Source organism: Rhipicephalus microplus, chromosome 9 (assembly GCF_043290135.1).
Source record: "Rhipicephalus microplus isolate Deutch F79 chromosome 9, USDA_Rmic, whole genome shotgun sequence".
NCBI lineage: Eukaryota > Metazoa > Arthropoda > Arachnida > Ixodida > Ixodidae > Rhipicephalus > Rhipicephalus microplus.
In genome coordinates this window covers 50,970,719-50,994,932 of record NC_134708.1, presented here as the reverse complement: position 1 = coordinate 50,994,932, position 24,214 = coordinate 50,970,719, and the positions used below count along the sequence as shown (strand labels likewise).

The 24,214-nt window shown below is 44.2% G+C and overlaps 2 protein-coding genes and 1 long non-coding RNA gene across 3 annotated transcripts in view; 1 reads left to right on the top strand and 2 right to left on the bottom strand.

Moving 5' to 3' along the window:
- LOC119165038 (DNA-binding protein Ikaros-like) overlaps window positions 1–24,214 on the top strand; it is a 91,779-nt gene that overhangs the window by 12,632 nt on the left and 54,933 nt on the right. The window lies entirely within an intron of this gene.
- LOC119165037 (uncharacterized) lies at window positions 3,782–12,300 on the bottom strand. The gene is made up of 2 exons (XM_075874207.1): window positions 11,831–12,300; window positions 3,782–5,601 (listed from the first exon to the last, which is right to left on the bottom strand). Exons 1-2 carry the CDS (start codon window positions 12,095–12,097, stop codon window positions 5,272–5,274), a joined length of 597 nt encoding a protein of 198 aa, XP_075730322.1. The 5' UTR covers window positions 12,098–12,300; the 3' UTR covers window positions 3,782–5,271.
- LOC142771773 (uncharacterized) lies at window positions 7,308–10,338 on the bottom strand. Its single transcript, XR_012886135.1, has 2 exons — window positions 10,134–10,338; window positions 7,308–7,946 (listed from the first exon to the last, which is right to left on the bottom strand). It is a non-coding gene; the product is annotated as an uncharacterized LOC142771773 (long non-coding RNA).

Genomic DNA, 24,214 nt, shown 5'->3' with positions numbered 1-24,214 from the left:
GCATATGTAAGCTAACCGCAGAGAAGTTTGCCAGAGTTTCTTTTCGCAGTTAAATTTGTCGGATATGGCCCTTATAAAGCACGTAACAGTGAATGAAAACGTCGGCTAATTGGCTCGAGGTGTTTCAGTGGGAACACAAAATGTGGCGCTCATCTGGTAATACATAATTTGTAGTAGCTTGTAAAAGTGGCTATGCATCATTAAAAAAAAAAACTTTTCAATATTTCATTTGATTCAATCCTCGAGACTTGCTATTCATACGTTCCGAGTGTTTAGATGAGCTCCTTGCCATTCATTAGGGCAACACTGGAAAACGCACACAGCAAAATCAAACAAGTAACTATTTGAGTGAGACGGTTGCTCAACAACTGCTTGTCCGGCATTGTGTAGCTTTCCATGGTGTGCCTGTTCAATTTTGCTCATATACTTGAATAAAAGAATAAAGAAAACTGTGACAACTTGAGATGCAGTTAAAGTCAGTAATGGAGGAGTAAAGCGAGGAATGCCCTGGTACAACAAGGAAAGAGCAGCGTCGACATCCACCATGTATGCTTAATTTGTGTCTGGTGCAACAATATTGCATGTGGTCCCTTTTGGTTTTTGAACACTTCTTTTTGACTAAACAGTGAACTATGCTGTAGAAACATACCGCGATGTCCATGTCGAAACGAAAATGAAGGAAGAAAGGGAGCAGAATACATACAAAAAGATTTGTTACAAATATGTTGCACCAGGCAGGATTTCACAGCTACTAGTGTGAGAAAGATACTCAATGTAGGGGAACCGATTTAATGTTTACCAATGTTAAGATCAGTGTTCACCTCTTTGTGTACTATAAACCATGCAGCCACCGGAAGGATTACAGAGCCACTCCAGTGTGGATATTCTTGAGGCTCTGAATTTCAATATTGCCAAGATTGTTAAACTTTTTCTCACCAGCATGATTTCTACGCTTCACATATCAAAATAATGCTAATATATGAGTATCTATGTAAAAATTAAGGACCTGTTATTTTTTTACGATCAGTAGATTTGCTCACTTAAACACCAAGGTCGAAAGCGTTACTCTGCAGTTACTCTGCGGGCTCCGGGTTTTTTTTGAAGTCTAACCTAATTTAGATACAAGAATCTGACTCAATAGAGAGAGTACAAACTTACTTAGAATATCAGACGTGAAACTGACTACAACACGAGCTTTCCATGCTTGCTACAACAAGTTTCAACACAGGACAGGCAAGTTAAAGCTAACTTATTTGGTTTTCGATGTCTGGAAACTAAGGCTCCACTCCCGGACTTTCCGCCATAATCATCAGCAATATATCAGGAGAGAGGTGCAAGGCGGAAAAATGGAGATGTGTATGGCAAACATGTCGTACGAAAACATTTCAGCGTCCACAAACGAAATGGTTTGACACTTCCGCTTGCTCGCATCCGGGTGGATGCTCCCAGTCCGATTCCCTTACGACATTAATAGCGACGATAAGATGGTCTCGCTGCTGAAGGATACAGGTGCGCGTTTGTGTAGAACTAGCGCAGTAAGATGGAGAAGCATGTGTAAAATGTTGCAAACGGCACGTAAGCTCACTAACACTGCTACTTCGATGCAATCTACATGATGTTGCTTGAACGTTATGTTAACTAATGTCGTCACACAAACCTTTTCACACTTTCGAGCAAGCTTTTGAAATATTGATTGAAGATTTCTGTGACTCTACTCCCTCAACTGAGTTTCGGCCAGAAGTGAACCCGTCCCAATCTGCCCCGAACACCGTGGACAAGAGGGATGGTCAAGGTGCCACTCTCTATCAAGGACAACCCCACACGCATGGCAGAGTAACAGTTACTGACTGCCGAGCAGCGCTCGTGAGTGTTTATTATCCAAGCACGACCAAGGTTGCTTGCCGAACTTGGCGAGGTAATGAAACTAGGCTAGGCAGGGCGCCACATGCTCTTTACACTGAACCGATCCGAACTGATGTCCTCCGAACATGCCTGAGCCAAGAAAAGCGGTGTTGGTTCGGAACAAGCAACAGCAGTAGCTGTTGTAGTCCACATAAAGAAAAATTATTCAAATAGAGACCCTTTCTTAGTGATTCTGGTGCATTACTGTATTTGTGCAATGGGCAGAGCTGCTTAACATACGGAGAAGGCTGCAAGCACAAAATAGGTACCAGTTGTTGGGTTAGCATACCTCACCTTTGGGCACCCTATCAATGTGCCGTTTCGAGATAGATAATGAAACCCATCGTTTTGCCAGTCTTAACATGTTTGTTGAGACTGTTTGTTGAGACTGACAACCCATTTAAAATGATGTACCACACTACAATTTCTGACTCAACAAAAGGTGCACATTAAAAGGGGCAGGTGGTCGAATCTTCCAGAGCTCTGCATTACAGTGCACGTCGTAATCACATCATGGTTGCGGCACGTAAAATCCAAGAAATTTTAAATATTATACATTCAACAAGCACTGAACACTACACTAGATATACTTATGTTATAATACTGCTAATTCCGTGCCGACCAGTTGTGCCCTCCCGATCTTCGACGTCAGCGCAGCTCTGGCCGACTGGATTAGCCCTACGCCATCTCCTGTCACCGACAAGTGGTGCCCCGTCCTCCGGCTCCTATGACCGTGTTTCCATCTTTCCTATCTCTCTTATGTCGTCGTCCACTGTCCTAGCGCATCTCTCTCTCTCTATGCCTTTACTCCTATCCTTTTAATCCCTCCTTACCCCCATCCCTCGTGAGCTACTGTTGAGGTGTCGCACTTTGATGCAGACAGTTACGGGGCTCACTTTTCTCTTCTTTTCTCTTTAAGAATCACATAAGTAAAAAACTGGCAATTTGCATGTGGTCGGCATGTGCCAAATAATGTAGAGACATTTGTTTCCGCACAAACATTGCAAAACTTTTCATTTTAAGTCATTTGAACTGATAGTAACCAGTTGTCATTCTCTGATCGTCCTATTTGTCCCAACAAAAAAACTCCACGATTTAAATGTGGAAAGAAGAGCTCAGGGATGGACGCAGTGAAAGGTCACACAAGCTCATACACGTGCAAAGCAGTGCTCATAAGATGGCCGAGTTTATGAGCCTGCCCAGCATACCTTGTTTGCTAAGCTTCAGTGGTGTATGTGTAAGAATGTTGACCTCCATTTCTAGTCTAGCGATTTGCATTTATTCTGCCTATTGATTGATTGATTGATTTGTGGGGTTTAACGTCCCAAAACCACCATTTGATTATGAGAGACGTCGTAGTGGAGGGCTCCGGAAATTTTGACCACCTGGGGTTCTTTAACGTGCACCCAAATCTGAGTACACGGGCCTACAACATTTCCGCCTCCATCGGAAATGCAGCTGCCGCAGCCGGGTCTGCCTATTGACTACCCGCCACGGTGGTCTAGTGGCTAAGGCCCTCGGCTACAGACCAGCAGGTAGCGGGATAGAATCCCGGCCGCAGTGGCCGCATTTTTGCGATGGAGGCAAAAATGCTGTAAGCCCGTGTGCTTAGATTTAGGTGCACGTTAAAGAAACCCAGGTGGTTGAAATTTATGGAGCCCTCCACTATGGCATCTCTCATAATAATATGGTAGTTTTGATTGTTAAACACCAACTATTACTATTATTATCCACCTATTGACTAAAATTGCAGTTGTACAAACATGTGGCACATTGCATTGCAAGCTACAAGTTATGAGAAACACATGCATGCATTCTCATGGCCAATGCTATACGAGTGTTTAGGCTTATCATATTTAAGTCAATAGCATTGCACAAGTGAACTTGTTGAAGATAAAGTTTATTGTGCCAAAGCAATTCGTCACCTAGTTCACAATCTTGCAAAACTGTCTGACAATTCATCCAAACTGGCACTGAACCATAGTGAATTGGAGCACATTGTCGCAGAGCTGATTTTGCATTATTTTCAGTGCGTCAACCTGCTTTATACTTTCCACAAAACAGCTGTTTTGATAGCATCCAGGCAAATATGTGACAGGCACATCTTTGTTGAGGCACAGAAAAAAAAAGTGGCATTTTATGTCATAACACGCTGAAATCTATCAATTCACATTTTAAGAAATCTGGATTGTTGATTTATTGATCGATTGACTGAGTACCCATCAACCTTTCAAATTAACGGCAAAAAATATTCATTGTTACAAACAAGATATCTCAAAAAAAAAACAGGGCCTTGCCTTTCAAATAAAACTATAAAGCTAGTAATTCACAGCAACAATGTATAAAATGGTCAATCATAAAGGGGCCCTGAACCACTTTTTTTGAGTAACCATGAAATTAATTCACTGGAAAAGTGTATTAGCTCACAAATTCAACGCTGCAAAAAGTTTAAGAATTGGTACAGTACGGGCGGAGTTGCAAAGATTTGTCACATTCTGTAATCGCATTCTCTCTTTTGTTGTCCCGACGAAAGCGCTGGAAGCTAAGCAGGGAGGGATGGGATGGGCAAACGAAAAACGTCACTCGCGCCTCAGGACTTTGAGCACTTTTTCTTTCATTTTTTTGCTTCGAATACACGGCTTTTTCAGTGTGATTGCGTGCGCACCTGTGGACAAGTGACGGCCTCTCGCGGTGACCTCTGTAACAACCGAGTGTGCCATGTTCAGATCAGCCAATGTGATAAATAGGCTTACTACGGGTGATTTTTGGCCTTCGTGATTTGTCGAGAGAAGATAAAGCTATTTTTAGCTGACTTTGATAATTTATTGTGAATTTCAGGCCGCGTGCTGCGCTATATTTGGCTCGCATGTTGTCGGGATCCTCTACCATCAATCGGCAGCGTTTTCTGACCATGCTCAAAGAGTGTTACAGGGCCCCTTTAACCGGGTATTAAATCACGACATAACATTGGCTTGTTCCCAAAGGAGAATGCGTAAAGCAGTGCTTCACAAATTGATTTATTCAATACAAGTTTAGAATGCATCCAAACATGCAATATATATTCCTTCACAGATGGTAAATGCACAGTCAAGTGCATACATAAGTGCAACTATCAACATTCATTCTAAACTTCAATAATTTTTGTGTTCCCTTTGCACTTCCTTCAATGTCAAGCATACCCTATCCACCGGTTGTTCTAACAGCTAGGTGGCACGTGCGACTATAGAACCAACTAGCCTTAAACTGAGTGCTTCTAGTTTTGTACTCAATGGTATAGAATACGCAGCACACATTTTGCGTGTCGTATTATGCTCTTTCTCAGCCAAGTGTGTTACAACTTGCTTCCCATTGGTAAAAAGTGTCCTACGTCTAATGTTTCTTCAGGTGCCTCTTAAGTTTGCCTTTCTGCGCAAAAGTCATGGGACAGAGGTGGCACTGGAAAGGTCTCTCGCCGGTGTGGATGCGGATATGCCCATTCAGGTGGGCCACCTGCCTGAAGTCCTTGTGGCAGTATTGGCACTTGTATGGGCGCTCGCCTGTGTGTATTCTTTGGTGATACTCCATGCGCTGGTTAAAAGGTGTGGTGTAGCCACACACGAGACAACGCTTCAGGTTTGTCCCCTTGCGAGGGCCCCGGGGGACCTGAGGAAGCTTTCCGCCAGAGCTGCAATGCACAGCAACCAAGTCTGCACAAGCAAAATTGCCACATTATCAACAAAAACAGGGTAAAATTGAAAAAAAAATGATGCGAAGCTATAGTCTGCTGCCATCTAACAAAAAATGTAAGCTTTGGCAGCAGGATTGTGGCATGCCAGCCTTTCACCGGTGAAAGAAAGACGTGTTGGCTGGTTTTCACATAAACCGTTAGTACTTTTTAGTGTCGAAGCTTCTTATAGTGGCACCCGTTCATCCCTCGTTGCCATTGTAGTGTGTAACAAGTATAACATTTTGACCTCCAAGGTGGTGCCGGTGAGAGATCTCTTCTGTGCGTTGTTGAACAATAGAAAATAGTGCTCAATGTACTTGCCAATGGCTGCTAATGGGAAATGAGAGACAGGAGCATTCGGCTTTTAGTTAACGTGCATGCTGCGATCCCCATTAGCAGCCATTAGCATGTACATTGAGCACTATCTGACAAGAAAGGATTGCTACGTTATACTCACTGGGTGTAACCTCTTTAGTTTTAGAAAGGTTTAAGCGAGCGTTGATCCGCACTGCCATGAATACAATGAACTAATATATACCATGAACTCGAGGTGGTTAAAGGTGGGAAGTAGATACGAAGCACAAGCCGTAAGAAAGTAAAAGCCGAATTCTCCCGTCTCTCATTTCCCATTCGCAGCCATTGGCATGTACATTGAGCACTATCTGACAAGAAAGGGTTGCTAGGTTATACTCGCTGGGCGTAACCTCCTTGGTTTTAGAAAGGTTTAGCGAGTGTTAGGCCACAGTGCCATGAATGCAGTGAACTAGTATATACCATGAAATCGAGGTGGTTAAAGGTAGAAAGTAGACCCGAAGCGCAAGCCGTAAGAAAGTGTGCGTGTGCCACCTCTCGTTTAGTCCTTGGAATGTCCGCTGGATGGTGGTGCTTCTGTATGGGGTATATATATGATGAAAAGATGCGAGATGGTAGTACTTGGAGTGTTGAATAGATGGACGGATACACAGACAGATCCATGGATGGATACATGAACGAACGCAGGGACGGACGCACGAACAGACGCACGCACGGACGGGTGGATGGACGCATGGATGGTCACATAGACGTACGGAAGCAAGAACGAATGGACTGACAAATGCTTCGCCCCACTCTCCATCATTCACTTTGTGGATATGCTGCCAATTTTTTTTTTGTCTAATGTAAATACTGCACACATTAAAAGTGAAAGGTTCATTGCTGCTATTAAAACATTATGCAAGGACGAGCAGCAATTGCAGAATCTCCAACAGAATTAACCGGAACATTCCAAGTTTCCAATCTAACCAGTGACTGAAACGTGTGTCTGTAAGGGCAACTCGACTATCTGAAACGCTTTAGAAATGCTTGATATCACACACACACACAAAAAATCACCGATGAATATAAATTCTGAGCAATGCTGTACTCAAAATTTGAGAGTGCAAATTCTGAGCACAGCATTAGACTAAGGCCAACTGTGTTTGAAGTCTTGGCTTTCCGCAAGTTATCGACTATGCCATAAATCCTAATTTTTGTGTAGTAGGACAGCACCCACTACACCATTATTTGTCTTTCTGTGGACAAGGGACGTTCCCGCTACACATCTGTAAGGTGTAATGTCCACTTTGCTGAAGATGCATGTGGCTGACGACGACGAAAAGTTATGACTGAGCAGTTTGCAGCGAGTCGGAAGCATTAAACCATTAGCTCGTGCAATTGGCACTGTGTGATGACTGGTTGTTATGACATGGAAGCCACACGGAAGCCAATGTATGATGCAGAGCCAACTGACATAATAGTAGTGGATTCATTTATATCATTCTGAGAGAGTACTTGTAGCCTATTCATCTCTAAAAATAGAAAAAATAACCACATCATACATAAAAAAACAAAATAAGTTTCAAGTGTGACCAAGTAGGGCCACTATAACCACTAGTTGTTTGAACATTTCTAATAAACACACTAATAAATTACAATTAAGTTAGATGAACGAAAGAGAGAGTGTATCAAGGGTTCATTTCACTGTTAGATGAAACATAACTACAGCCGGATAAGGTGCACAATAAGCAGCATGAATGAGCAGTCGTTTGTGGTGAACAGTTGCTATTCTGCAAAGTAGTATGTCTATTCAGTTTTGCTCCTGTGCGTAACCAAGAAACAGAAAGAGAAAGCTGTCACCCATTTTAGTCTAGCTGGGAAGTTCATAAATCAACATAAACCATGCAATACCGTATTTGAATATTCATAGAGGCAAAAGACATCTGCAATATCTGCTCATTTGTGTCACCAATGTTGAAAGAGTTTTTCTGTAATTATTGGCTTCGCTCCTTTCATGCTGTCTTCTTCCAAGCAATTGTGTCACCTGCAAAGAATAAGAGAATAAATCTTGACCATGGTTTATGCCAGAGGAAACTGCTACAGAAATGCAGAGATGAAACAATATGTTTCATAACATGTACTTCAACTATGTATATAGTTGAAGCCTGTACATCCACCAACTGACTGCACAACTGGCTATAGTGGCCAAATAGCTACAGCTTGAAGTTGCTCACGAGTCATGTTCCGAAAGGCTGAAAATGCTAAGATGCCTGCACAGTTCTGCTAATTAAATTGTGAGAAAAAAAATTGCACTTTGTTGAAAATATTTTAATGCCTTTGATAACCCGATTTGCAAAATTGTTATATAGAGAAACTCTTATAGGTTAAACACAATGATGACTTTCAAAGTGGCAACTTGAAAGTAGTTCACACACATAGAATGTTTGCACCACTTGAGACAGGCAGAAAAAGACTACTAGGTACGAAACACATGAAGTGTGTCCATGCGCTCTGTCTGCATCCTCTAGTTTCCCCCCACCATTTCCACACTTCACAGATCAGTCAAAAGTCGATATTTTAGCACATCAACAAAAGAATTTTAGAAGGAGCCTATAGATAATTCTGTTTCTTTGCATCTTTATCTGTCTCTCTTTTTATAGTCAGTAAAATTGTTGATTATGGCCAAAGAGATTTTCTGTAATTATTGGCTTCACTCCCTCCATACTGTCTTCTCTCTGGTGGCCGCGGTAATCGTTGAGGCATCTGCGAAAAAATGAAATTGTTAAGCATGAACAGCCAAACAAAATTGCATGAGGAATGCAGGGCACAAGCAACAATAGATTTTATAATTTAAGTCTATGCATTTACATGTTTCGCACATCATTGAATATCATAGCTCTTGCTCTCTCTCTCAACTGTCAAACCTGCAATGGTGACTTAACGGCTTTGGTTCTTAGCTGCTGATGATCCACATTCTGATGGGCTGAAAATACAAGACGTATGTATGGTTGGTTTGCTTTAGGTACTCTCGCGAGGGAATGAAACGTGAAGAGCGGAAAGCGTGGCTTTGGTCCCATTTGAACTCTTGACATGCCTCGACTGTTGCAGGGTGAATCTGTGCTTCGTTTTTCTGATGATGGTAGCGTGGGCATTTGCCATGTGAATGTTGTCGTCCATGTTAATGGTTCCACGCATTTTAATAGTGTCTGCTGAAGAAAATACTGGCCGACTAAAAATTTCCGTTGGACTCACAATGCTCTCATTCTTCCGAGGTTGTCTGCGTTTTCTAGTTCTGTAGCAAGGTTTGATTTCGTTTTGTTGTGGAATATATTCGTGGATGCCACTGTGAAAGCAATCAATGAAGTTATAACGAAAGGGCTTGTTGCCACTTGAGGCCCTTGTTGATTACTGATGCTCTCAATGATGTAGAGACCTCTCCCACAGCAATCACTTGGTTTACAGTAGTAGGATTGCACAAGATGCCAAATGGGCCCACGTCCGTAACAATCTCACAGTTGCGGTTCTGCGCGAACTGTTCATCATTCAGCCGCAACCTAACCTATGCCGAGCCGCTTCGATTCGCGGTAAACTCGTATTGCATTCATGGGACGTGAACAGAAACGTCAGGGACGACGCCACTGGTACTGCGGTACGTCGCTGACGGGCAAAATCGCTCGAACTGCGGAGCGGCACGGCGTAGGTTACTGGCACCCCTTGATAGGGTCCGACCACTAACACAAATGAGCGATGCGTACGACCACTTCTTACAGTGATCTGTGTTTTGGAGGACCAAATAAAAGTTTATCCAATCCAATCCAATCCAATGTCGGCGTACTTCGTATCAATTCGGTTCTTGATCGCGTTGGCAAAATTTCTGTAGTTCCGGTCTTGCGGTCTTTTGCATGTGTCACCCTGGCTCCAATACTGACGTTCGACGACGATATTGGTGTTTCGAACTGCCTTTCGCAACGTCGTGCCATCATTGGTATCGGGGCTCTGAGAATCGCGAGCTCCATCGTTTCGCTTGAGTTCGGCATGTTTTCGTTCTGACGTCCGTCCGCGATGCCCAGGGTTTTGCAGCGTCTTCGAAGTTACCTAGTGGCATGCTGGAGCCCATCAGTGACCAGCGTGGCGTTCTTCGTTTCTTAACTTGGGCGAGCGCTATCTCTTCAGATTTTGCGATCGCTTATCACAGTAATCGCCGTCGCAGGCTGCATTTCCTGCGGCTCACCTTGGCAGGGGCACACCGCGGACGGCACGATCACTCGTTTGGGAGGCCTCATCGATACGTCGGCCGCGTGTGATGTCGAAGACACGTTTCACGAGGCAATAAAGGCCGTTAATTAAAGGCAAACTAGAACTTAGCGGTTTTATGCCCCAAATAGTCGCGTCGGTTGGACGCGTCTTCTGCGCTTCCAGCACGCTTTCTGCGCGACTTCCAGTCGCCCCCTTGCGGAAACAACAAAACTTGCACTTTCAGTTTCTGTTTCGAGCTCGCGCAGCTTTATTGCAGGGTACCACAAAGTGTGATAAAATTATTGTGTGAAACTTCATGTGCGAAGCATAGTAATTATTTTTTATTTCTGGGCACAAGCGCTGAACTGGAGTAAAAAAAAAGACCGCTTAGAACGTGAACAGAACCCGTGCGTAATCACGCCCACTCAATCACATGCTAATACAAACCTAAAGCAAGACTGGCAGTGCTCAAAACAGGGTTTAAATTAACAAACAAAGTCTAATATAATTGACAGAAATATTCAATAAGTATTCGCAGCAATGAACTTAAAACTGCTAAAAACGCTTCGGAAACATGCGCACCGGGCGAGAGAGGTCGCCACTGTTTCTGCAAGCGCGCGTTTGCTCCTCTCCTCGGCACTTCCTCGCTACATGTAAAAGGGGGAAACAACCATATGAACCTCGCCGAGGACTATCTCAAGACAATCTCAACTGCCATAACAGGCAGGAAGTCGGCAAATCATAGCGAAATGTAGCCTGCAAGTCGCACACTAAGTTTGCGAATCTCCCAAAGGTTCTACTCGTTTCGAGGAAACTGCATATTTACGTCAAACACTGACGTCATCGGCGGCTTGGTAAACAGAGCAGTGAGGACTCTACAAACTGGAATCGCTGGGTGCCCGTGCTATGCTTTTCCTCAAGTTTTCCAGTAGTGGTGCTGCATTTATCAAGCGATTTACTACACCATTTGCTACAACAGTTCTATTTTTAGTGTCGTCCCCCTGGCTTATGCGTCATAGATTACATCCTCTTTTCACAGCACATGTATTACTGAGGCATAGAAAAGAGCTTGCACGTTACATGAAAACATGCAGAAAGCCAGGGGACCACACAGAAAGACGGTAATTGGCAAACAACATGTGTAAATTCTTGAAGCAAACTGTACTACAATTAACTTTCACATGGTATTAAGGGAACTCATAAAAACACAGGGCTTCGGGTCTCCAGAAAAATTGTAAAGCTAATAATTAACAGAAAAAAAAGTAAAGTACAAGTGAAGGATGACGTGAATTGGGTTTTCAACAAAGATATTAAGAGGGTTGTTCCCTAGGGGTCGTAATGAGGCACTTCTATGCATTAATGAAACAGTACTAAGAAAATTGCTTTATTCAATACAACTTTGGAACATCAATAAAACACAGCCGACAATACATATATAATCACACATAGAACATACAACTTTCGTCTTCAACATTCATTGCAAACTTAGAGATATTTGAACCTTATCTGCTTTCACTCAAACATCACACATATACGTTCTGTTGTTTGTTCTAGTAGCTCAATGGCAGACCTAACTGTAAAATTTCACATCTGATTAGCCCATACCTTTGCACTAGCCTCGCACTTGATGCCACGAATCTGTAAGATATATCACATCTTTTCGGCCTTTCTTCTTGCTGCTTAGGTTCAAACACTCTCGTGAGAAAGCCTCCAGCCTTTGTGAATATTCATGTGACGTATAAAGCTGTACTTCTGTACAAAATCCTTGGGGCAAAAGTGGCACTTGAAACGTCTCTCGCCGGTGTGAATGCGGATATGCAAGTCCCGGTTTTCCTTCCGCGTGAAAGTTTTGCCACAGTAGTTGCACTTGTATGGGCGCTCGCCCGTGTGCGTTCTTTGATGTCTCTGCATAGAACTCTTAAACGCTGCCGCATAGCCACACACGGAGCACCGCAGCATATGCACCCCGCCCTCAGGGTCCAGTAGTGGCGGTCTGTCAGGGCTGCAACTCTTGTCAACTGAGTCTTCAGAAAGCTGGTTGGTGGGTTCTACACACAGCAGAGAAGAAAGTTCGCTTAACAAATCATACTGCAGGGCTGATTAGTGATGCACACTTTTCATCATCAGAGTTATCCAGTGCTCCTGTCTTTCTTTGTGCTTGCAGCAAGATTTAGCTTTAGACAGCTTTCATAAAGAAAAATACACACAGAGGGAAACTGGAGAAAAAGACAACAACAGAGGAGACTAGGCAGTACCATGCACTGCGTTCCACTGTAAACTAAAGTGAAAGGGTGACTATGTCGATAATGAATTAAAAGAACTCTAATTTAAACATGAGAAAGAACAACGATGATGCGCTTTAAGGACACTTTGCCTCTAAAAGGATGCTAGAATGATTTCTGTCAATGCAACCAATTCTACAGGTATGCTTTATCTTAACGCAATATCAAAAGCAATCACAACAGATGTTGGAAGGTTATTTTGTCAGTGAAACCTTTCTCCGTTGCTATTGCAGCCATACCTATCTATGTTACGAAATGGTTGTCAAGATGCATGCCTGTTCTGTGATTAGAGAGAAGTCGAACACAGAATGGAGAACTAATTAGCATTCTATCAATAAGTGGAGCAAGTTTATCCATATCATTCTCAGTGGGCAGGTCTTGCCTGAACCATTTTTAAACAGCAAAAAGAACAACTTTGCATCATAAGCAATAGAATGTGACAATTTGTACCCATACACTAAACATGATTAAGTAGAGTCATATGAACCAGTTGTTAAAACAGGTTTTAGATAATTGTGCTATTTAAAAACTACAATACGGCTTAAGAACATACACAGCATGATTTAACAGCTGTCTGTGACCAAAAGTTGCTAATTGTGCGAGGTGTGCCATTTTCGCTTTGTTTCTCGACATAATTGGGAAAAAATGAGGAAAGCTGCAATCACTTCATGTGCATTGAAAAGGTGCATTGAAAAGGTGCATTGCAAAACAATAGTTGAACAGCAAGGAAGAATACAAACACGCTTCTCATCTGCTTATTTGTTTTCTATAACACAATGCTGCTTTTTCATCCACTGTTTTCTAATCTATACAGTTTCATACACTGTAGAAACATATTGAAATGTCTACCTTAGGGGACAAGGGAAGACTACATAACACAAGATGCTTCAAAATTACGCTGAAATTGGTGCAGAGAAAGAATTTTGGGCCATCATTATTGTGACAAATGAGAAGAATAGTGGCTCACTGGTGATAATTAAATTTGCTATTTGACATTTCAATATGAGCTCTCAAAGCTTTGATATAACCAGTGTTTTTTGCCAAAGCTATTTCCTTGCACCAACTTGCCAGTGTTCCACTTGATGTTTATATGGCCTGAACTTGAACATCAATATGACCTGTTGTGTTGTGGGCCATAAAACATGCAACAGGAGAGTTGGCAGAGGGCTGCTATGTGGCGATTCTGTCAAGAGATTTTCCAAGCATTATCCTGCCAAGAACATTTCAGATTCTCTTTTTTTCACTGGCACACTTCACACAAAGTTCATAGATACCACAATTCCCTCACTTCACAGACCAGTCAGGAAAAAATGTATCAGGAACTGCAGAATTGTAATGCTTCTGAGTCAGTAAAATGTTTCTTTAAAACACCAAGGTCTAAAGTTTTTTTATCTTCCTTCGATCTTCGATCTTCCATTTTGAAGACCTTTGATCTTCCATCTGCCGGCCTACAGAATGGTAGAGGCATCTGGAAATGATCGATGTGAAGCATACATATTCTAGGCAAAGAAAACAAGAATGGAATCGTATGGCATATAAATTTATTCGTACATGCTATGTATTAGACTATAATGTATTTTATTTATTGGCATCTTAGTGATAGCATTAACAGTTGTGGCTATCCCTTTTTGCTAAATTGTGAACATGCTATCCCACTGCAATGACTATAGTTTGCAACTGCTTAGCATGGGGTCAACTGTTGCTGATGCTACCAGTTTTGGGCACATGTTTGGAGAGTACCATGCTGATAACTATGCCACAATGAAGTGCTTCATTAGTCTTCTTAACTGCTATTACAATTCATATCCACTTCCAAAAGAAATGTTTTTAATTCAGTATATACTCATATACAATGCCTCTGTTTGAAAGTAACTTATGGTAGACATGCTTTTCGTTTCTTATTCGCACAAAGATTTTATGGATACGCAGAATATTTCATCATTAATACAAAAGTCTTGATTTCCTTCGCATGTGACAATATAAGTATGAAAAATTGGAGGACACTCGAGCTTCGCATTAAAGAGTACGGGATAGCGTAATCGGGTCTCCTGCGCATAGCTTTTTGAACTGCTAGCCTGCTTCGTTTCTCAGTTCGTGCCTGAACCGTGTCGTAAGGAAACGAACCACTGTGTGTGTAACATTGGCTAGTTAAAGTATCATCATCATCATAATCAGCCTGACTACGTCCACTGCAGGACAAAGGCCTCTCCCATGTTCCACCGGTCAACTTGGTCCTGTGCTTGCTGCTGGCAATTTATACCCGCAAACTTCTTGATCTCGCCTACCCACCTAACCTTATGTCTCCCCCTAACCCGCTTGCCTTCTCTGGGAATTCAGTTAGTTACCCTTAAAGACCAGCGGTTATCCCGTCTACGCGCTACATGCCCGGCCCATGTCGATTGTTAAAGTATCATTGAATGTCTATTGCAAGCACATTCGTTAAGTGCCCACTGCACCATAATTATTTTTTTTGCAAATCGACGGGGGAACTGCTATTAGTTTGTAAGGCAACACATGAACCTTTGCAGCGGTTCACTGGTTCTGTTGTTGCTGATGATTAAATATGTCTGAGGTTGGACCTCTAAAAACCCACTCATTCAATTCAAATCTTCTGATATCTGGCTCGATTCTATGTTTCGGGCACGCAATATGTGATGTGATAAGGACATGAAACAAAAAAAAGTTTGCGAAGCGTAGTGGTCAAACACACATCAAATTTATGTAAGCAGTGCACTTTATATATATTTAGCTTTTCTCCGAAGAAGTTTCAACAATCACCATGGCTCTGTAGTACAGCACCTGCTTGCCATGCAGACGGTCTGGATTCGATCAGCACGCGAACCCAGAAATTTTCATTATTTATTTTATTTGCATCTTTCTCGATTTTTCGGTCGTAAAAAAGATAATTTTCAGCTCACAACTAATGTCGACATTGACGCCAAAACTTCATTGAAATGAGCTTTTTAACTTTATCGCATCAAAACGGGAATTATCAAGGGGGAAAGTTAAGCAGAGTATGAAACAACTTCAGCTACTGAACATATTTTTGCTCACTCTGCACTCAGTAGGCAGGTCAAAGGTGCATGTCTTTTCTGCTAAGTCAGTTACGAGACGGTCCGTACTGCTGGCTGTTCCTTTTTTGTTGTTCTACTTTTTTTTCCAAACCAAGTTAGCATAGTTAATGTTTGTTTAAATTTGTACCTTTAACACAACTATTGCCCCGAGTTCTCGGTCAAGATTTTACAAAAGTAGCAATCTCGTGGCTTCTTTGTGAAATTGTGAGGAAAAGTTACTTCCACTCGCTTCCGACGAAGTGTGGCGGGTAGTACTTCAATGAGAAGTAGGTTCCGATTTATCAACCTCGTCTAGAAAGGGTATTCTAAACTATACCGTCTCCAAATTAAACAATGTGCGTATTACTACATATCGTCTTGCCAAGCGGCATTATGCAACCAACGAGAACTGTCCAAGTGCATACCCGAAAACGGCGTCAAATTTGCGCGGCATAGAACAAAACAAAACAAAGTCAGCAAAACTCGCACATTATACGTATCTACGCAGTGCACTTTTTGTTTTACCTTTTTTTACACCACACGAGAGTTTACCGACAATCAGTGCGCGACACGACGAACGCTCCATTTGCACAGCCACAGCCTGAAACCACTTCAGAACTACGACACGTTCTGTACGACACACGCCACTACATTTGCAGCACAAGTAAGTTGTTCAAAAGCCTTGTCTTCTCTTCGTCAAAATTCGCGCAAACTTCAACGAAATTTGCCGTCGGTGGCATTGCGCGCATGCGCGTTGTGTAGTTGGTACCCCGGTGTCGTGAAGCCAGCCTTTCCGTGAAACTTTTGTCCCACAACAACAACCCAAGACTACGTCGGTCTGGGCCACGAACTACAGGCTGTGTCCTGGCGCCACCACAAAACACCCATGGAACATCCCAGGCACACACACATGAGCACACACGACGCACGGCTGATAGCAGAGAACACCCACACAACACCGAACACATCTGATACAAGTAAACAATATCAGATACAATGTGACAATAACAATAACCAACGCTTCCTTGATTTAGATACCTGCCGCGTGAGAACAAGAAGAGCTGCTACATCCTTTTTCTCCTTAATTTTTTATTAGATGGATGAATCGGTGGATGTGGCCGTATACGACTATACCCTTTAAATCGGGCTGCGGCTAACGCCACCTAGCCACAATACTTAGTGAACCAGCAACTAGATTTATCTTTCTTTTTTTCTTTAAATAGTGAGGTTGAGTATTCGTGCTTTGCAGTGAATGGTTTCATTTTCACTCGTGCCTTGACTTTAGCCACCAATCAGATAACCTCCTTCTAGTTAATTCTACCTGCTTAAAGTCTCTTTTGCCCTCCCTGTCCTGAAACCCCAGTGCTTTGAAAAACTCTGCGACATCATCCTGAAGCTATAGGGTGAAGCCCTTTACAAAACATTATCAAGTGTTCGGCAGTTTCCTCCTCCTCTCCACATGCACTGCATACCGTGTATACCCCTTCGTATTTGGCCCGATATGTCTTGGTTCGCAATACTCCCGTCCTGGCCTCAAACAGTAGAGAACTACCCCGACTATTATCATAGATTCTTTCCTTGGCAATTTCCTGCTTAAAAGTTCGATAGATCTCTAGTGCGGACTTCTTAATCATGCCAATTCTCCACATATCGGTATCAGCTTCCTTCACCTTCTTCTTAACCGATAATTCATTTTGGTTTGGCCTCCTGCTGTTTTCTAAGTATTTATCCGTCAATTTTCTGGTACACTTCCTCCATTTTGTATCGACATTCTTCATGTACAAGTAGCTGAATACCTTCCTAGCCCAACGCTCCTCCCCCATTTCTCTCAATCGCTTCTCAAATTTTATCTTGCTGCTAGCTTCCCTGCCCTCAAATGATGTCCATCCCATATTACCTTGTACTCCCTGATTTGGTGTATTCCCGTGAGCTCCTAAGGCAAGCCTACCTATTCCACGTAGCTTAATTTCTAATCTTGCTTGAACTTCTGATCTCATGCACAAGACCGCATTGCCGAACGTCAGACGAAGAACCATGACCCCTTTCCATATTCCTCTCACAACATCATACCTATTGTAATTCCACAGTGCCGTGTTTTTCATTACCGCTGCATTCCTGTTACATTTAGTCGTCACGTATATTTCGTGTTCCCTTAGGTATTCGGCCCCATTGCTTATCCATATACGCCCAGATATTTGTATTTATATGTTATCTCTAGCGTAACCTCCTGTATTCTAAGCTCACTACCTTCATTGTCATTAAAAATCATGACTGCTGATTTTTCCTTACTGAATCTGAAATCTAACCTATCTCCCTCATTACCGCAGATGTCCACCAATGCCTGCAAATCTTCCTTATTGTCGGCCATTAGCACTATATCATGTGCGTACATCAATGCTGGTAGTGCCTGTTCAATGAGTTTTCCTTGTTTGACGAAAGAGAGGTTGAAGCCCAGTCCACTTCCCTCTAACTTGGCCTGTAATCCTTGTAGGTGCATCATGAATTATAAGGGTGACAGGGGACAACCCTGCCTAAGCCCCCGTTTTACCTCTGCAGGCTTTGATACCTGTTTTTCTCACTTTATAACTACCTTGTTACCTTTATAGATATCCTTTAAAAGATTAGTGACTACATCTTCCACGCCTAGAGTGTCCAGTATTCCCCGCAATTCCTCTTGAACCACGCTGTCGTACGCTTCCTTGATATCCAAAAATGCTAGCCACAGGGGACTGTGTTCCTTTCCTGCTATTTCGATGCACTGCGTCAGTGAGAACAGGTTGTCTTCCAACCTCCTGTGTTTACGAAACCTTTTCTGCGGTTCCCCCAGCACCCCTTCATCTTCTATCCATGCCTGCAGTCTTTCCTTTCTAATCTGCATCGCCAGCCTGTAGACCACTGATGTCACTGTTATAAGACGGTACTTGTTTATGTCAGCTTTGCCCCCCTTTCCTTTATAGATCATGCTCCCTGCTAAGTTTCCATTCATCGGGAACTTCACCATCGATTATTATTTTGCTCACTGCATCTCTCAAAGCCTGCTTAGACTTCGGACCTAATGTCTTTATCAGCATAATTGGAATGCCACCTGGGCCTGTTGATGTACTACTAGGAACCCTTTTCTCAGCCCTTTCCCACTCTCGTTGTGAAAATGGAGCCATTGCGCCACTTGATTCATCCTTGTCTATTGTGGTGCACAAAGCAATTCTTTGTTGAAATTTTTCTGTCACCCTTGTTCTTATATATTCAATAGCTTCGTCCCCTTCTAGCCTAGCACCTTGAGCTGTAGTTATAAACCTCTGCTCTAGGCTCATTACATTTCTTAGGGAGTTTGGATGGTTCCAAAATTTCGCAGCTGCCTTTCTATCTTTTTTATGTACTTCAGTCTTTACTCTCAGTCTTTAGCGTCGCCTGTGGCGGATGGTGAAACAACTCGACATTTTCCATAGCCTCCGAAACAGTCATGTATTGTTGCAGATCGTGAATAATTCTCGACTGACGCGCCCCTAGGGTATGGTACCTAGGGGCCACAAGTAAAAAAATGCCGTAATAATAGTGTCAGTCGCGAGTGCCCCTGCGCGGCGCTTGCTCAAAACTGAAGGCAGGGGGACTCCGCTGGAAACACGAGCCATTCATCAGGCATCTTAATAAACACGGAGGAAGGAAAACCTTTCCTTCATCCGTGTTGATAAAAGAGGCGTTGCAACCTTTTCTTCCTCCGTGCTCTGCAATAGCGCGTCACAGCGGTGATGATAACACCCGCGAGAAAATTTAGATGGTGTGAGGTCGCATTGATTGATATTTGGGGTTTAACGTCCCAAAACCACTATATGATTATGAGAGACGCCGTAGTGGAGGGCTCCGGAAATTTAGACCACCTGGGGTTCTTTAACAGGCACACAAATCTGAGCACACGGGCCTACAACATCTCCGCATCCATCGGAAATGCAGCCGCCGCAGCCGGGATTCGAACTCGCGCCCTGCGGGTCAGCAGCCGAGTACCTTAGCCACTAGACCACCGTGGCGGGGCAGTGTGAGGTCGCAGGTTCCGCTCGCAGCCGACAATGTTTTTTTTTTCGAATTTGTTCTTCTTTGTACGATCCCCTGGAATTACCAAACATGATTTTTGAAGGTAAGTGGAACTGCCGAGACAGAAACGTCAGCGAACGTATTCGCAGGCTTTTTGAAGGTACATGTGAGTGTGGAGCAATGGATTCTGCCGCGAGCTAAATGTGTTTGCATTTTTTTGGGGTGGCGGTTGGGGGGGCGAAGAATCTGCTTGATCTGTAGTGACGGCGATAAGCAAATGACGCTTTACTTCCAAGCCAAAGGTTCCTCTGATGGGTTAACTTAACTCCTATAGATGGCCAAAAGCAGTCAATAAAAATTAAATTGAGGCCATTAATCTACGCGTTGATATGGCTTGACTTCTGTCTGAGGTCACACGTTGCAGTAATGGACCTATCATGCTTTCATTTGGACTTAAAAGTTCGCCTGATATGGGTGATGGTGGTGGTAGTGGTTAGAAGATGAGAAAAGACACCTAATTTCTGCAACCCCGTCGGGAGCACGGCGCAGTGCCTCACCTGATGTGTAAGCTTAACCGCAACAGATGGCGAAAAGATGTCGAAAAAATTGAGCCCCTAGCTGTCACCGCCGATACAGCTCAACTTTTGTATGACATCACATCTTGCAGCAATAGGCCTATCATGGTTTCCTTCCGAGCTAAAGGTTCCCCTGTCGCGTAGACTTCATCGCAACAGATGGACAAAGGCAGTCGATAAAGCTGAGGCCCTTCTGCCGTTATCACCGCTGATACGGCTGAACTTTTCTCTGACCTCACATCTTGCAGCGGTGGGCCTATTACTTTTTCCTTCCGAGTTGAAGGTTCCCCTGATGCGTTGGCTTCATCACAACAGATGGTCGAAAAAAATTGAGGCCCTTGAGGGGATGGGCAGTAGGAGAAAGACGCTTCAAGGTAGCATTCGCTGAAAGATACGTGGCTAACATGATCGCAAATGCTGGCAGGCGCCTGCTGCGCATGAGAGAGGGCTGGGAGAAAGTTGCCGGCACTTATCTAAAAGGGGAAAATGTAGCGTAAAGTGGTTAGAATAGCCACCTTATCTAGGGACCTAGGTAATCATAATCCCCCAAAGCGTGTGAAATGACGATGGTGGTGGTGGTAGTGGTTAGAAGATGAGAAGAGGCACCTAATTTCTGCAACCCGGTGGGGAGCACGGCGCAGTGCCTGGGAGCACGGCGCCGTGCCATCAGGCGCAGTGCCTGATGGAAATGACGGTGGTAGTGGTTAGAAGATGAGAAAAGGCACCTAATTTCTGCAACCCGGTCGGGAGCACGGCGCAGTGCCTAAAGGAAATGACGGGACAGATCCGACTGAGTAAGGACATGAGCGCTCCCCCGTCTCTCTCTCTGCTGCACAGGGGCGGGGCCCCCAGATGGCGCCACCGTCGAAGCGGCACCGCGTCCATCTTGGTGATTTGCGCGTGCTCAATCGCACTATGTCAGTGCAAACTGCCGCGTCATGCACACTGCCACGCACACAGCCCCTCATCGCCGCTCGCGGTTTGGACAGAACAGATAAAACTCGCCACCAGGGAACATCTGCACCACCACGGCGCACCGAGATGGCGGTAGACGCCGCTAGCGTCCTAAGCATCATTGACGTCACTTGCAACCCTCCAATCAGCTTGTGATTAAAAGCGTGCCCTTCCCCGCGTCTCTGCTTATGGTTTAAGGTTCGAAAGGTGGTAACTTTGGCATGTTGGTACGACATAGTAAATATAACAATAGTGAAGCAGCGTGCGAAAACGAGTACAAAGTGCTGTCTTGTGTGGCAGAAAAGGGGTGTTCCGTGTGTCCTTCAAGCAGTGGCTGCTGAAAGCGGCTGTCGAATACCATTATCATTATAGAAATAGCGGCACAACAGCGACGGCGCAATGTCAGAGGCCAACCGTTTTCGCAATGTGGCATTGACTACATTGCCTTGCTTCACAGGATGACGAAGGATCTTTTGGTTTTGGGACGTTAAAGCCCGCAATCAATCAATCACGAAGGTTCTTTCTCGTATTCGATTGGGTACGATAGCGTAATTAAGCTGACGATTTCATCGGACGCGTCACATATCCAGACACTTGTCCCAACACCACGTGCCTTATATGTAACGAAAGCGACGCTACACTCAAAACACGTGCAGAGGGATTGCGAGTTGAGGTGCACGAGCATTGACCTCGATGCGGCCAGATCTGTGCATCAACTCCGCACAGTCCACCAATCCCACAACGCGGCCGCCATGCCTCGCCTCGGCGTGGGATCCGCTTTTTTTCAGGTCCGCACTAAAAGTGTGACAGTTTGGGATAGTTGGTATAACATGGCTATAGTTATAGCGCAAGAACAGAATGACGACAGAGACAAGACACGAGTTGGAAGTTAGCGATCGTGTTCTTTTTGTCTCTTTGCTCCGCCGCGGTGGTCTAGTGGCTAAGGTACTCGGCAGCTGACCCGGAGGTCGCGGGTTCGAATCCCGGCTGCGGCGGCTGCCTTTCCGATGGAGGCGGAAATGTTGTAGACCCATGTGCTCAGATTTGGGTGCACGTTAAAGAACCCCAGGTGGTCGAAATTTCCAGAACCCTCCACTACGGCGTCTCTCATAATAATATGGCGGTTTTGGGACGTTAAACCCGACATATATCAATCAATCTTTTTGTCTCTTTGTCTCGGTTATGTTCTCGTGGTATAACTATCGTTCCCCACTAAAGCTTTTTTCCATTTTAATCTTATCCTATCGGGAATGGCGCCATGCTCGACAGAGCCGTAAATCTATAGCGTCCACTGGCGCTATGTAAGACTTCCCAGAAGTCATTTATTTATTTTTTATCTTGAATTACAGCACAAGATTTCAACGTTCTTTTTGCCCGGATCGTTATGCCTGGGCCGCCTTGTATCTCGCGGCCATGGCCTAGCAACCAAGTTGCAACCAAATTAAAGCAGATATATCAAGAGTCACTACAAGGCATGCTGACTGTGAAACTCTAGCTGCATTTCTTTCTTTTCTTTATGTCTGTCCCAAGTGTAATACCTTTCTGAGAATCTTCCGGCACGATTTAAGATATCTTAGTACATCTTTGGTATTAAGAGCCAAAACCACGATACATACAATTATGAGGCTCTGGAACTTGGACCATTTCGTTTAACGCGCCCTTGCATCGCACAGTAAACACTGGTCCCTGGCTTTTCACTTCCATCTTAATGCGACCGTCAGAGTCATAATCGAACCTGCGACCTTCGCGACATCAGTGGAGCTTTCGTAGACATGTGCCCGAACGGTGGTCTTGACGTACGAGTAAAAGAAACAAGACGTATACCTGGTTTCTTATTGCAACAAATTAAGAAAAAAGGGTGGCGCAATGAAAGTTAGAACGATTACTACAAATATAGGAAGCTTCGTTATTTGCTCACGCTCGTCACACAATCGCAAGGGATGCCGGTAGTTTGGTTGGAATTCGAGAGCGCAAGGTGTACGCGAAAAGGCGGCCGCATGGAAGCGATCCAACTGCTTCAGCTATGGCCTTTAGGCGCTTTCCGAGCTGAACTCCGATCACTCGCGGTGTGGGCGGTCTCCTGCGCACTTCTTTTCCGTTTTCTTTGATTTCTTTCCCCACGAAGCACACGCTGCGCGCAGATCTCGCCGATAAGAGAGCGAAGAACGGTTTCATCGCGTAATGGTGCTACAAGATGTAGCTGCAACAGCGCATGCGCGAATGTTGGAGAATCGTCGTTAAAGAACTGTCACACGCGACGATAGTTATAGCGCGAGAACAGAACGACGACACAGAGACAAGAAGGACACGTCTCTGTGTCGTCGTTCTGTTCTCGCGCTATAACTATCGTCATGTCGCATCAACTTTAGCCCAAGCTGCCACACTTCTAAGTCACACGCGGGTTGCCCGCCTTCATTTTTCATTCGCTGCCGGTCGCACTGTGCATTCTCTGGACGGCAGTTCTTCGGCGCCATACGAAATGGCTTGCTTCGGGCAGGGGCGTGCGACAGTCGTAGTACGCATGAGTCGCGTTTCAACGTGGCGTCCCAGTGCTTAACCCCGCCTTGTTCCCGCACTTCAAAAGAATGGCAGTGTCTTAACTTCATGTCGGCACCCATCGTGGTCTGCAAAACGCGTCAAGGACCACCTTCGGGCAGAACGCAGGTGAGTTAACTTTTTCGTAGCACTTCACGCGTGTTAGAATTGGTGAATGCATGGTCGCTTTGCAATGCTAATTCCTTGCCTATTTTTTCTTTGCAGCTTCAACGTGAGTGCTTTGTAAGAGTGCACATGGAACAGCCATGGCTTCGCGCTCAAGCGTTATTCGCGAGTCCGTGTATATTATTTTTTTATGCGTGCTTTCATCTTCTAGCGAGTTCTGCTTTCATTCCAGAAGCGCCGACGTAGTACGTACTGACACGCGGTGCACGTTGAAGAACCCCAGGTGGTCGAAATTTCTGGAGCCCTCCACTACGGCGTCTCTCATAATCGTATGGTGGTTTTGGGACGTTAAACCCCACATATCAATCAAGGTACTGATACGCCCCGCGCCACTTAAGCGCTTCTCGAGTCTGGGGCACACGTGCTGCCTGCATTGCGTCAAGTAAGCATGTCTCTCGCAATTCCGTTAAGAGTACTACATTAAACGCGTAGGGCCACCTGGTTTCAAGCACTTTGCCAATCACA